Below are 14,863 nucleotides of genomic sequence, written 5' to 3'. Positions count from 1 at the left end.
GGAAGATAGATGGCGACGTAGAATCCCAATGCGACGACAGAGACGATGCCACAGACGATGTCCTGGAGCTTGTCTGACAACCACAGCAACGACGAGGAACCGCTACCGCAGTATGGCCGTACGGCACTCGCCGCCTGATTCATCCTCGTTCCTCGTTGCTTATTCTTGCTCTCTGGCGTGTTATGAGCAGGGGGCTGGGTGGGAGCAGTTCATGCTGCTGCTGTCAAAACACCAGACGTGCGCATCGTTTTTGGGCGCATGTGCTTTCTTGGTAAGGATGCTTCCGGACCTTGGAGACGGTTGCCCCTCGTGCGTCAGGCGGGCTGGTGCTCTGCTTATCGCAGCGTTATCGGCATCGGGGAATTACAGGGACCCTTGATGACCCGGTTGCGCCCAAGCTCCCTTACTGGACCCCTGGAAGACATCAAACATGGCATTTCATGCCGTGGCGACACCATCAGCTTCTTCGTAATTCGTCCGAAGGATAGCAGTCAACCTGCCTCGGGGTTCTTATTGAATATAGCTGCTTGATCTAGTCCTTTTCGTGTTTTCGTGAAGGTCTTTGAGAACAGGAAACACAGTCACCAGACTCGGGCCCGGACCATGCCCGGAGCTCCGGTCTGCCCTCCTCGGAGACAACCCCGGATCCACGGCATCTCATACCGCGCAATTGTAGAAACTCAGCAAAGTGCCCGAAAACTCCACATGTTTTTGTGTGGTCGGGAAGAATCAGGGGCAAGATTGCATTCTAAACAGGGTTCATGTCCAATGCCTTCTCATTCGATCATATTCTACAACGATGCAGCGTAAACCAAACACGTATAGTACAAGCAGCCCGTCTACCGCCCCGTCATGACATGAACACGTCTATTCATTTTAGAGGCTTGACGGCTTCTGGACGACAACCTCCTCGTCATCGTCGGGGTCTTCGATGCTCGTCCTCCGAGCCGCCTCCACAGCCGCCTGGACGGGCTTCTCGTCGTCCCCCGTAATTGTCTCCTCGCCCTCCTTGTCTCCCTTCTCATCCTTGTTCCCAAAAGGCCACAGACCGCTGAACGCCTTGCCGCCGGAGCCTTGAGGTGGATGCACGGCAAGTGGTTTCAAGATGACGTTGTCGGGGTCGTCGGATCCGGGCGCCGGCTCGACTTCAGGCATGGCAAAGTCTCCAAATTCCTCATCGTCATCGTCGTCGTCTTCTTCGTCAGAGTCGTCCTGTCCGTCAAATCGTTGACTGCCGCCCGGCCGTGACATTCCACGCCACCACGATCCCCTGCCGGACGCGCCCCAAGCCCCCGTCACCGCCGCCGCCGCGCCCGAGCCGTGGTGTTCGTCGCCGCCATCGTCGCTGTCGGCATCTTCATCTTCTTCATCGTCCGCGAAGGGGTCTTTGAGCTGCTCGCCCTCCTCCGTCTTGCCGTCGTTGCCGTCCTCGCCATTTTCCCCGCGCGACGCCGCCGCGGCGGCATTGTTCTTCTGGTGCATGGCGAGACGAGCGGCCAGCTGGAGACGAGCCCTGGAAGGAGGAATATTCAGCGGCGGCGGAGGAGGCGGAGGTGGTGGAATGGATGGTGGGTTAAGAGACGATGACGAGTTGTTCAGTGGATCGGTGTAGGCCCGGAACTATTAGACGATATTAGCTGGGCGGTCCTGGCAAGGCGCATGTAAAACGAATCCCCAGATGCAAGTCATTGTCGTAGGCCCCAAAAGATCGAATGGATAAAAAGTCCAACAGTTGCCTGGTATCCCAAGGAATCGACGCCGGTACGGACGGGGGGAGGGATGTAATCCTACACTACTCGCCGCCCCAGTACATGATGAAAACCGCGCCCAAACACCTCGCGGGCTTTGACATGTCTAACCTAGTCCTCCGTTGTCTCGTCCACATCATCTCTGTTTAACCTTCGTCTAAGCCAAGCCATGATGTCGATCGAAGGCCGGATCATGCTCATTTCCTCGTCTGGTTCCTCTCTGCTCCTTGCGTCTCCACCCCGATACACGAGAACCGTTTCGCCATCATCGACATCTTGGCCTAGAATCCCAAGCCCGTGAAAGCGATCCTCTCTAGCGAACCGAACGCGAAGTGGCCGTGAATCATCATCTGCGTACTACGCATCTTTCCGGTCTTTCTCCTCATCCGAATCGGGGTGGTTGTCTAGAAGTGACTGCGTCCAGGGGTCCAACGCGGGCGGTTCCATCTCACGGAGCTCTGAGAGCATATTACTCACCTCATTGTTGACATCCTCTTCGTTCTCTTCTTCGCCTTCGTCCTCTTCGTCACTAGAACTGCCGAAACCAGACATGAGAGTACCGGAGCTGATGGCAAAGGGGCCGATGCCGTTGCCGCTGTTCTCCTGGAGATCCATGTTGCCGTTTAGGCCGGCCTCGGCGAGGGCACTCGATCCGGTGTTTCCTCCCGAGTTGGAAAAGGATGATCCAAGACCAGACAGGCCGACGGCCGCAAGGCCGTTGCCGGACATGCCGGCACGGTTCCCAAGGGCGACCTCGGGGCGAACTCCTCCGAGAATGGCGTTATCACGCTCGCGGGTCTCCGCAAGTGCTCCTTCCACGTAGTTGATCCATCGCGGGTCCATAACACGCTCAAGGACCGTCTCCGACAGCAGCTCGGGTGGGTGTCGTTCCGTAAACTTGACCACCTCTTCAGCGATCAGAGTTAGGTGGCCCATGTAACCCATGCGAGTCTTGATCTTGGCCTGTGACTCGTCGCTAGCGAGCTGACCGTTGATAATGGCCGTCGTGATGTCTGCGGCCTCGAATAGTGATACAGCCAAAGTCGGGTTGAAGCCCCTGTCCATTGGGCCATTGAAGACCTGCTGAACGATATCATATACCACATTATGGAGAAAGTTGTTCCACGGGTAGGCGAAGAAAAAGGACTGTGTTTGTGTCAGTCGAGGTCCTCACCGTCCGTGATCTAGGGACTCACCAGAATCGTGGGAACAACGCGGTATTCTACAAACTGCTGCTTGAGGTAATCGCCGACTACCGGCTTCACGGTGCTGGGATCGGGTCGTTCTGGGACCGGGGGTGGCTGGTCTCTACCGGACTCCGCTCCGGGAGGTGCTGGCGCCTCAGGTGCCTCTGGGGCTGAAGGAGCCACGGGGACTTCCGGGGCTGGCGCGCCATCTGACTCAAGCTCCTTAACCTCGCTCTTAGCGGGAGCAGACTTGGCGAAGAGAGGCGCCGGCATGTCCTCCGGACGCGGGGAGAATTTGGAGGCATCCGGAGCTGCTGAAGCTGCATCCGCAGGCTCCGTCTTGGCGTCTGATTCGGTAGCGCTCGGGGTGTAGACCACAGAGGAATCCGACTCGTCACCCTTCTGGCTGGAATCCTCGGAGAGACTGCTTTGGTCAGGCTTCTCATCCAAGGACAGTTCTCCAACCTTTGTGGCGGGGGAGTCTTCTGCCTCGTTTTCCTTGGTGTCTGCCTTGGAATCCTCCGTGATTTGTGCTGTCTTCTCCTCAACGTCCTGTGTGTCGGTCTTGGCTTCGCCGTCTGCTGGCTTCTCAGGCTCCGCCTTGGCTGCGACAGGAGTCTCCTCGACACGGGCGGGTTTGTTCTTGCTCGGTGAGAGTGGCGCAACGACCAGGTCGGGATCGTCAAATCGCTGCTCTTTGATCTTGTCGTCCGCAACGTTGAGCCTGGGGGAGCTCAGGGGTTCGTCCACAAAGTCGTCCTCATCTCGGTCCAAAAACGACGATGCCGGCGCGGCAGCAGGAATCTCTTCTTCGGCCTTGACAAACTCGTGCGAAGTATCCTCGTTCATCTCGCGGCTCGGCTCCACTTCCTCGAAACCATCATCGTCGGAGATGTTGGTAACTTCCAGCCGGCGTCCCTCTTCGGGGGATGAGTGTCCAATACGCATGGTCAGGTCGTCGGTGGATGGGGCTTCCTCGCCACGGTTAGGAGATAGCTTTCCCTCCGTCCTAAGGCGTTGGCGCTCGGCGTCGCGTGTCGCGATAACATCCTCTGAGCCAACCTCGTTGAGCAAGCCCATGTTACTGCAGTGCAATAGTTCGGCCATTAACTCGCAAGTCTTGAAGCGATCAAATCCCAAAGGCTCGATCTTCTCGCCAAATGTCGACCCCAGACGCTCTTTGGGCGCAGGTACGTGCATGATCAGGTTGACAAAGTCAGGCACGTGCTGCGCGAAAAGACGTAGTAGTGTCCCAAGATAGATGGGATCTCTGCTTGAAGGGGCCGAGGTCACCTCCGAGCCTACGTCAGGGTCGTAATCCGAATTGTTTTTCCTAATGACCTCAATGACGATGCCGACACCAACCGTGAGCGGATTCCCGCCTCCCAGCATGTACTTGATCAGCTGCTCGACACACGGCTGCGAGACCAACTGGCGCGTGAGCTCGTTCGGACCGATGCACTGCTGCTCATTCTGTGACGCGTTGGCTGAAATCGTAATGATGGCCTTAATGAAGTCGCCGGCGGCGGTTTGGACAACCCAGCTGTGGTCAGGGCTTAGGCAGGTGAGAAGGGTGGGAACGACATCTTGAGAGTACAGCCACTACGAAGACGGCATCAGTACACGGTTGCATGTGGGTAGAATCTGGGAAATGCTCACCTCGACGACGCCGTGACCGCCTTCGGTGCGGTCCAGAGCGATGATCTTCAGAAGGAGGTCCATGATCATAGGGCACTCCACGTGGCGCAGTAGATCTGGCACGGCGTCCGGGAGGGACTTGAGTAGGATGATCATTTCTTCCGTCTTCTTGTCGAACAGCGCCTCGTTGACCTTTGTGAAGTAGCTCGCCTGGAGAGGGTCCAACGGCGTAGGGCGCTTGAGAAATTGCCAGAACTCGCGGATCAAGGGAAGGTTCTCCATGAGCGCCTCGTAAATGGACCAAGTATCGGATGACAGCACCTCGGCGGCGACGTAGGCGTACCGGTTGCGCTTCTTTTCTTGTTCCTCCTCTTCATTTTCGGGTTCGGTGGCTCGCGAGGATGCGCGGGGTCTCGAGAAGGGTAGCAGCCGAGCCTTTCCCTTGGTCTCGTCAGTGGTAGTGGTGGTCTCTTCGACCTCGGGGGTCGCGACGGGCTCTAATTTCGGGGCGACGACATATTCGAGCAGCGTCTTGAGAACCTTATCCTCCCGAAGGTACTCGATGAGTTTTGTGTTGTGTTGTTTGAGCTCTTGGATCAGGTCGCTTTCGTCGAGCAAGTCTTCGACGGTGAAATCTGGTTTCTCGAGGATGGTGTCGATGGTGGATATGTTGGCGTAACCGCCAAATCGCCAGAACATGGTGGCGGTGTTGGAGGGCGATCTATGTCACGGCGCCGGACGGATCGCGGCGACGATGGACACAGAACGGAAGTAGTAGTGGGTGAAACGTGATGCGGCGGTTGATCATGCGAGATGTGGGAGCTATTCGGACAAGCAAATTCTGGCAGGTCGATACGGGCGATTGAAGTCGAAAGAGGGACAAATGCCGTCTATGCAGGTGTCTCAATGCATGCGAAGCTCGTCGGGGTATCGGTCGCTTGGATTACTGATAGGCTAACGGCGGCAGAAGGATTAGCAACGTCCCAGGCGGAGAGAAGTGCGAAAGCGGTGGCAGGCAAAGGCGAAGGCAACAAGAAGATGAATGGGTGAGGTAGGTGGTGAATTGGATGTGATGTCGCCGGCGGAGTGGAGGGGCCGGCGCATTGGGGCCAAAAAAAGAGGAGCTGATTGATAATGGAGGGGGGAGAAGAGGAATAGGAAAAGGCGCGGGAAAATTGGCGATGCAGCAGAACCGTCGATCGACGACCGACGAGACGACACAGCAGCCACACGACAGATGAGGTGGCTTTCTCGAAGCAGGACGCTGTCGGAGACAGGTTGCGAGAAGTGTCGAGCAGCAGGCGAACCACCTCGGACACACGAGGAGCAGGGCCACAGCAGCAGCGGCGGCGGCGGCGTGGCAGTGAATGCGAGGCAGCGCTTCGGGGAGGACAAGGGTATTCGTACGTACAAAAGTGGAAAAGGCGTATGCGTAATCGCAGGTGCGTCGTACGGAGGCGCTCCAGGGCTCGATGGGGAGGGCGAACTGGAGGACGGGAGGCAATCCGGGGCCGTCGAGGGTCGGGAGTCGAGGATTGAAGACGCAAGTTTGGTGCGATGCGGTGGTCGTCGTCGCCGGTGGGAGGAGAGGAGGGCAAAAATGACGGGCAGGGTAAGGTGGTAACGGGATGGGATGTCGTCCAGATTGGAATTGCGCAGCGGCGGCGGGTTTGAGGTAAGGTAATCGGTCCAGTCAGGTCGGGTTGCCTGGGTCCTTAGGTAAGACTACCTGCTTCTCTCCGAGTCCAGCCCAGTGCACCTCGGTGTGTCCAGGTGCTTGCTTAGGTTAGTAGGTACCTCCCGTCGGACTCACGTCAGGCTGGACTTGGATTGGGATGGATGGTCAGGCTGACGTGCTGGGCGTCGGGTTGTCTGCTGGTCTGTCGCTCCAGGGTTCGAGTCGTCCGGGCAGCTTTGCTCAGCTGAGTATCGGTCGCTGTGTGGTCTCTGGCCTCTGGCCTCTCTGGTCGTAGCCCTCGGAGGTCGAGAATGGGGAATTGACTGTCGAGACGCACGAGTGGAGGTACCGAGTACTGAATACTGAATACTGACTGGCGTATCTGCAGCGGCACGGTACCAAATGCGACGACGGGGCCTAGGACTAGGAGGGGAGGACGGGACTCGAGGAGGGGGCAGATGCGATGGGTGATGGGGCCTTGGAGCGTCCAGTGCGTTGGGTTGATTCTTTGGAGACGCCTTGCGCCAGTGTTTGGGTCAAGATGCCCTGGACTTTGAGTCGAGAATCGAGAATCGAAAACCGAGATCGACCGAAAGTTCGTCGACTCTTCTTTTTCGGTCTTGTGCCCGGGTGATGTCTGATTTCTGCCAGCTGTCGGTCTCTTCGTCGTCAGCTGCCTCGAATTAAAAATGAAAGCAGATAATAGGTACCTAGGCAGGTACATGAAATGGTCGTAGGAAGGTGCCTTCGGTTGGGTTGCGTCGCTTCCCGCTCGCTTCTAGCCTCAAGCTGGGCTCTTGGGCGGTTCCATTGGCTCCCGAGGGCGAGCCAAAATACCCTTTACTGTAGAGGTACTCTGGATAGGTCGTTATTCACACCAAACTGAAAGTACCATGTACTCTGGCCCCGAGTGGATGATGTAAGCATGGGTAAAGCCCAGCACCTAAAGAAAATGGCCGACCTGGACTTGGATTGAGGCAAACGGAAACCACGGACGTAGACGATGGTGGCGCCGCCTCAATCAGTTCCGGCAGTTAGAAATCTTCCTTATTTCCCTAGATCTTGATTCTTTCGAGGCACAGGGCAAGGCCGCGTCCATTCGAGGCCTGGCATTGTAGTATTCCGATCGCAGACCAAGACCGAGACCAAGACCCTGATGCAACCACAACAAAAAGCAACTCATGCTGAGACCAGACCATTTCCTCTCTGCTGCTTTTGTGCACGTTGCTCTCTTTCTTCTTATCTCGTCACACTGATGGTGCGCCATCAGTCAAGAGCGTCTTTTTCTCATCTTCAAGTTGCGAATGGCCTCGCGTCAGGCACATTCAACGTGGAAGCCCCGCCCCCTCCCTCCCTCCACGAGTTCAAGTAGCTACCTTTCGTACATACAGGCTCTGGAAAAAATGGGCATGTGGGCGCCAGACTCCGAAGACCCGCGTCGAGTTGTGACTGGATTGGCTGGTCCTCAAACCCTGTCTGTGCCTGGCTTTTCTTGCTCTTTTTCTCGCTTCCTTCCTGCTCGCGTCTCCATCTTGGTTTCGTTCTGTGCATGACTGTGTGTGTGCTGCGCCGGCAAGGGTTTTGTTGGATCCTCAATTGAAACTAGTAACATCTCCTACTATAACACGTCCTGAAGTGTGGTTTCTCACGAGTTGCGTAGTGACAGTGACACAATCAAAATCTTGAGACTCTGCCTTGAGCTATCAGGCTTGATATCGTAGTCTCGCCCGGCTGCTTGCAATCTGGCGGTAGGTGTTTTCGGGAGTATCTCGGCCACAGGATACATTAGCTAAGCCGCTGGTATTCAGTACAAGACCACTAACAAATGTCAACTTACGCATTTGATGCCTCAAGCCGGGGAAGAGAACACCACCGGAGTCGAGCAGTCGTCAGTCGCCAGTGTTTTTAATCTTGCTATGTCGTTTTCTCTTTGCCAAACACTTTCCTCCCCTCGTCTCAGGGACCAGCTGCCTTGTTCATCTCATGTTCTCCCTGAATCTTATCCCCTCCTCCCGTCTGACTTCTCACTCGCTCCATTCCAGTTGGACCACCCATCATGTGCTTATCTGCTGGGCTGCCGATGGCATGTGAGCCACTTCATCTCTGTTCAATTGCCGACTCTGCTTTGCATGCATAACACGCAACAACAAGACTGTCAACGTCCTCGCAGACACTCTGTCTGGTGAGTCTCGTGATGTCGGGACAAACTCACAATCACGTCCACAAATCAGCATCCTCAACCCACCGTGTTTTCTGCGACCCCTGGCCTGCCACGTTGCCCATCCTCCCTGCAAAACCAGAACCCTCCCACGTTGTCATCCAGCCAATCTAGGTAGGCTTCTAACCCCAAATAAACCCCCCCATCTGTCTCCCCAAAACAGAGTTTCCCTCGTGCCGCATGTCACCCGCCTAACATTTCCTCCGACGGATGGCCCAAGCGACCCGTGGGCCGTGGCTGCCCGCCCGCCTCTAAAAATAAGGTGAGCACGTGAAGCCGCTAGAAACGCTGTTCTGTGTAAATTCGCGAAATGAGACTGAGCGTCTATGTGGCTCATCTCAAATACCGATATCTCAAGCAACCATCTCCAAGAACTCTCCGTCCACTCATCACCCGCTTCACAACCGATGGAAACTCATAGTCCCCTCGATAACGGTGACGGATGTTCCCAACATCTCATGCATGCGTATCGCGTCATTCCCTAGCCAATATCAGCTTATTCACCTCGCCCATTTGTTTCACCGAACAGCAAGCCCAGACGATGAGGTTCTACCCTCGAGAAATTAGACAATCAACGAGCCAGGCCATCTTTCAAGCCGCAGAAAACAGGAGTCAAGTCTCGAGCGTGAGCGTGCTTACATATTACGCCGAACATTACCAAGTTCTTCATCTCAACTGTCGTAATACGTCATTTGTCAGCATCAAGGCCACTCACTGTATGAACCATATTCCGTGGAATACCACGGCAAAATCCCGAGCTCACAGAATGATACCATACATTGGCTTCTGTATGGCGGATGCACAGGGAATCGGATTACGATTCCGTGTTTGTAATCCACAGCCTTTCTTGCATTCAGTCTTTTTTCTTACTGCATGAACTCCACCGACTTAGCAGCAACTCGCAGGTGGTATCGATGGAAGAAGCAGGCTACGGAAATACACTACGCGGTCGACTAATTCGTCCGTTCCATTGTTGTTTTGGGTTCGAGAAGGTAATACCATGAGTTTCAGCAGATATAAGATGGTCACTGTCCCGGGCTCTTGTCCAATATCTGGATCTTGCAATTCAGCTTCATCCTCTCGCATCCGCACAGGTCATATTCCATCGCAAACACTTTAAACAAGGAGCATCGTATACCCAAGTAGCATCATGGCCAAGCTCAACGCCCTCCCCAAAGGCTCTGTGGTTCTCGTGACCGGCGCCAATGGCTACATTGGCTCTCATGTCGCAAATAGCCTCCTCGAGCAGGGCATCCGTGTCCGCGGCACAGTCCGCTCGGCCAAGCCATGGCTGGACGAGTTCTTCCAGAGCAAGTTTGGAAAGGAAAACTACGAGTCCATCATCTTGTCCAACTTTGAGGATGAGGCAGCGCTCTCCAAGGCTTTTGACGGAGTCTCCGGCGTCGCGCACGTGGTGAGTGCTGCATTTCTATTTCGCGCGTGGAAGTTCGAGCCGCCTAACTCTTTAAAAAGGCTTCCGATGTGAGCTTCACAAAGGATCCAAACGCCGTCATCCCCTGGGTCATCAAGGCGACGGAGACAGTACTGGCTACCGCGGCCAAGTTCCCGGCCATCAAGCGCGTGGTCCTGACATCGTCATCTTCTGCGGTTTTGATCCCCGAGACCAACAAGACTGGCGTTCGCGTTGACGAAAGTGAGCTCTCGCCTCCGAACTCCTTCCCCTTGGCAAGCTCTCGAGTTTGATAAACTAACGGCGGCCCAGACACGTGGAACGACTTTGCCGTGAAGTCGGCTTGGGACCCCGACTTGTCGGAGGAAAAGAAGCCATACTACATCTACGCAGCATCCAAGACCGAAGGGGAGCGTGCTGCGTGGAAATGGGTTGAAGAGAACAAGCCGGGCTTCGTCTTTAGCGCCGTCGCACCCAACTGCAACGTACGTGCTCCAACTGTTATTTCTGCTTCTCTGTGATATCAGAGCTGACCGTTGCTAGTGGGGAGAGATCCTGCATCCCGAAATCTACGGCTCGACCATGGGCTGGGTTCGCGACCTGCTCAAGGGCAACCCGGCACCGTTCAACTATTACATCCCGCAGTACTTCGTCGATGTCGTGGACGTAGCACGTCTCCACGCCATCGCTTTGCTGGGAGACGGCGTCGGGTCAGAGAGGCTTTTCGGGTTTGCCGAGCAGGTGAACAGATCCGATGTGTTCAAAACTCTGCGCGCACTCAGACCAGACAACAAGAATATTCCCGAGCCCGATGAGAACGAAGGACGGGATTTGACTGAAGTTCTGCCGGCGAAGAAGGCAGAGCAGCTTTTGAAAGATTACTACGGCCAAAAGGGTTGGGTTGGATATAAGGAGAGCTTGGAAGCTGGCATTCGGGGCTTGTAGACTTTAGCGTTCCGATGAGATGGCAATGAAAGATAGCATGAATATTTCCGGGTTTCGAGTCTAGAGAATTCTGACAGAAATTGAAGACTTGGCTGTACTATCCTCAGCAAGTCAGCGGAAATTTAGGTAGATCGGGTGCTGCTCGCCGTGTGGAACAGATTGTGTCAGTTGCGCCGGAGAAACAAGCAGAAAAATGGCGATGAACTCATAAACAGTGGCTCGCGCTTGCCCATACAATTACCTTCCCGTGACAAGTTGTCCACTTGGAATTATTCATCTGAGGTTCATGGTGTTGTCGGGTGAGGCCTCAAGCCGTTGTTGAGGAGAGTCCGTGCTTTTGATATCACGTGGAGATAAGATAAGACGAGACCCACCATGAATCTCCAAATGTTGGTACCTTGCCGTCCATACTTCTTTGAATGATGCATTTCTAGAAGGGTGCCTGGGTTGTCTTCTCTGCCAAAACAGTAGCCATCGCAATTTTGCGCCTCCATGCGCAGCAAAAACAATGGCCAGCTTTCCTACATTCGACCCTTCACGTCTTACGAAGAAGACCGCCGCGCACTACTCTTCTGAATCTGAAGAGGAGGACGATGACGACTTCCTCGCGCCAGTCGCCGACCCGTCGCAAGACGATTTCAGCGACCTCAACCCGCGCAAACGCCGGCGCGTCGGCGACACGAAAGAGCGCGCTGCTTTGGGCATTTTTGCATCCGACAGCGAAGATGACGGTCCGAATCGAAGATGGAAGAAGAAGACGCTGCGAGACAGGGGCATGAACTTTGTCTCGACCGGCGCAACGACACTCGACCAAGACGAAGAAGACGCAAACGAGGCGAACACCAAGGAGTACTCCGACGACGAAGACGAAGACGAAGAAGATGACGAAGAAGATGGGGGCGGAGGAGTCGGCCTGGGATTCGGCGGTGCACAGCGCGGCCTAGGCTTCATGTCTGCCTCAAAAGACGAGAGTGACGGCGAAGACACAGCCGGTGCTCCCTTGCGACCCTTCGCAAAGACAAAGTTCGACGGCAAGAACCCACTCGGTCGAGGCTTCGTGCCCTCATCTGCGAACGCACCAGTCCTGAATCCCGATCTCCCCGACACACCCTCGATGCCCAAGATGGCCCGACCGAGCGCTTTCGGCGCGAATGGAGCCAAGGGCAAACCGAACCCGAAATCTTTTGGTGCCAGGATGATGGCAAAGATGGGATACAAGGAAGGAGAAGGTCTCGGCGCGGACGGCAAAGGTCGAAGTGTGATCATCGAAGCACATCTGCGACCTCAAGGTATCGGTCTGGGTGCCGTCAAGGAGAAGTCAGAACACGAGCGAAAGGAAGAAAAACGGCAAGCGAAACTCCGAGGCGAGGTTGTTGTTGACTCGGACGAGGAGGAAAAGAAGAAGAAACGTGAGAGGAAGAAGAAGCTTGGGAGTGCAGGCGACAGCAGTGCCAGCACCCCGAAGCGTCAGAAGCCGAAGTACATGACCGCGGAGGAGATCAAGAAGTCTGCCCCAGGACTACACATCCCCGAGGCTTTCGCCCCCATCCTGGACATGACGGGTCCCGGCAACAAACTCTTGACCACCGCCTCTGGACTCTTGACGCCCACCTCCGCTGCGGTGGTCGAATCGCCTGAAGTGGCAGCAGCTCGGAAATTGGTGAAGAGGGCGCATGCTGATCTCGCAGCGTTTTCCGAGGAATGGAGGAATCTGGAGGAGCGGAAGACCTGGGTCGACCTCGAGCTTCGAGAGCGGGAACAGGAGATGGCCGACCTGGCAACAGACCTGGGAAGACTCCAGCTGTTTTCCAAGATTGTCACGCACGAGCTCCCTGCTGCTACTGAGTGGTCAGATGTTATTCGCTGTCTGAATAAGGCAGTTGAGCAGATCGGGTCGTCCACGGAAGAGATAGCGGACCTTGCCGTCGCAGCCATCCATCCATTCCTCCGCGAGCCTGACTGGGATCTGTTGGAACAGCCGACGCGGTTTGCCACAGAGTTGAAGGGGCTGGGGACACTGCTAACGAAGTCTGGAGAGGGTGAAAAGAGTGTGGACAAGTGGAATTCTACAGGCTTGAACAACACCGACCTCTACCGCCAACACCAGAAGGCGACAACACCGTACGAGACGATGATGTACAAGTTTTGGTATACGCGGGCCATGTCGGCCATACGGGACTGGGACGTCTTCAACCCGACTCCCCTCTTGGCTGTGCTTGAAGCCTGGAACGACTTGCTGCCTCCCTTTGTTCGCGCCCAGTTCCTCGACGGCATCGTCCGCAAGCTCGAAACGGCCGTGGCAGAATGGAACCCGAAGAAGAAGCGCCAGAGCCACAAGCTCCCCCACCTATGGCTATTCCCCTGGCTGCAATACTTGCCTTCGTATCACCTGGATCCCAAAGGCACTGGATTGGTCGCCGAGGTGCGCAGAAAGTACAGACAACTTATCGACGTATGGGAGTTTGATCGCGGCGTGATCCCTGGCCTGGAACAATGGCGCGAGGTGTTCGGCGACCAATGGCGTCCGTTGATAATGAGCCATGTGCTGCCAGCGATGGGACGGTACCTCCGCAAGAACTTCAGAATCGACCCGAGCGACCAGGAGCCCTACCTGCCTATGCTCGAGGGCGTTCTCAAGTGGTCTGACATCCTTACGCCCAAGGTGCTGGGCGAGGTCATTGTCGCCGAGGTGATGCCTTTGTGGCATGATAGGCTGAGTGAATGGCTCAGGCTGGAGGAGGCCAGCTTTGAAGAGATTGCGGCTTGGTTTGAATGGTGGCGAGACAGTGTATTCCCCGAAAATATCAAGCATCTCAGGTCGATTGAGGCAGAGTTCAACAGGGGCAACGCTACAATCGAGAAGGCCCTGGAGAACATGATTTAAGCATGGCCGGCCTCGGCCGAGGTGCTGGGATATAGATAGAATAAGAACACACCAATACCCTCTTACAGAAGCGTTCTATTGTCGAGCAAGTAGCAAATGAAGGAAATACCAACACCAGTGCATTGCTTCCAATGCTTCGTGCAATGTCGTGCCCATCGGAAACCAGAATGGATAATTCTTCGTGGCCATGATGAGGGCACCTTGGCTGCGACGGCCAGACTCCGATGGCGGAGGACGGCATTACCTCATTGCGATGTTCCCAGACGACTCAAAGCGCAGACTTCGTCGACATGTCATATCCCATCCCAGTTGTCTTCGGCGGCGGGCATGCGGACATTTTCCCCAAGCAGACCACCCGCGACGAACCCATGGCGCTTCTCTTTCTTTGAGCTCGGTGGTTCTAGCCTTTCTCGTTACCTAACAGCAAAGAAACTATGTGTCCTTGAGCATACCAAGCTTTTCGAGAAACAGGATTGCGGGTCGTGGATGGGTGCGTGTGGGATGAGCCAAGCTGCAATAAGCTGCGCCGGGCATGGCGGCATAAAACCACGAGATTGATCAGAGGGACAGGCGGGAAAAGAGTGACACATCCGAGCGCTTGCTGGGGTTCGATTGAAGGGTCTTGGCCGTCGACGGGAAGTTCCCTGCGGCAGTTGGAGTTCGGAAGACTCCTTGGCAGTGTGATCGCCGAAAAGGGGCCGGAAACATGGTGATGCTGAGAGAGTGATGGTGATTATTGGATGATGCATTCTGGTGCATCGGCACGTTCAGGGATGAGTGAGTGTAAGCTTAACGTTCAGGCTTGATTTCGAGGAGCAGCAACATAAGAGAGAATGAAAGACAGAAGAGCAAGCCTACAGACTAGCTTCCACACAACAAATGACCTACCAAGTGGCCTCCCGTCTGCTTGTCCAACCACGAGGATCTTGAGGTCAGCCAAGATGGCGAGCGCCTCTTCTGAAGCAATGGCGCAAGTGTTTAGTTTGAGCCCCTGAAAATGGACGAACACCACCCCAGCTCTCGTAGATCTTTCCACCCAATTAAACTTGATTATGTAAAGATGTCTCGGTCCCGGCGGAGTGAAGAGATGAGATGCCAAAGAAAGCTAAAAGCAAAAAAGGTTCGGGAAGTGGGAGCCTCAATCCCTCAATCCC

The 14,863-nt window shown here is 55.3% G+C and overlaps 3 protein-coding genes across 3 annotated transcripts; 2 read left to right on the top strand and 1 right to left on the bottom strand.

Moving 5' to 3' along the window:
- Positions 1–876: 876 nt before the first annotated feature.
- On the bottom strand, positions 877–5,272 carry CkaCkLH20_04399 (sit4 phosphatase-associated protein; the record flags this gene model as incomplete). The annotated part of the gene is made up of 4 exons (XM_038887118.1): positions 877–1,620; positions 2,226–2,894; positions 2,945–4,537; positions 4,595–5,272. 4 exons carry the CDS (start codon positions 5,270–5,272, stop codon positions 877–879), a joined length of 3,684 nt encoding a protein of 1,227 aa, XP_038747822.1.
- A 4,347-nt stretch (positions 5,273–9,619) lies between these two features.
- On the top strand, positions 9,620–10,825 carry CkaCkLH20_04398 (NAD dependent epimerase/dehydratase; the record flags this gene model as incomplete). Its single annotated transcript, XM_038887117.1, has 4 exons — positions 9,620–9,883; positions 9,943–10,123; positions 10,193–10,365; positions 10,424–10,825. 4 exons carry the CDS (start codon positions 9,620–9,622, stop codon positions 10,823–10,825), a joined length of 1,020 nt encoding a protein of 339 aa, XP_038747821.1.
- A 508-nt stretch (positions 10,826–11,333) lies between these two features.
- On the top strand, positions 11,334–13,709 carry CkaCkLH20_04397 (g-patch domain-containing protein; the record flags this gene model as incomplete). Its single annotated transcript, XM_038887116.1, has 1 exon — positions 11,334–13,709. The coding sequence occupies one exon, from the start codon at positions 11,334–11,336 to the stop codon at positions 13,707–13,709; it is 2,376 nt and encodes a 791-aa protein (XP_038747820.1).
- Between the last annotated feature and the right edge of the window lie 1,154 nt (positions 13,710–14,863).

Source organism: Colletotrichum karsti (genome assembly GCF_011947395.1).
Source record: "Colletotrichum karsti strain CkLH20 chromosome Unknown Scaffold11, whole genome shotgun sequence".
Classification (NCBI taxonomy): Eukaryota; Fungi; Ascomycota; class Sordariomycetes; order Glomerellales; family Glomerellaceae; genus Colletotrichum; species Colletotrichum karsti.
Note: the sequence above shows the minus strand (reverse complement) of the source record. Positions and strands in the feature narration are given on the sequence as shown.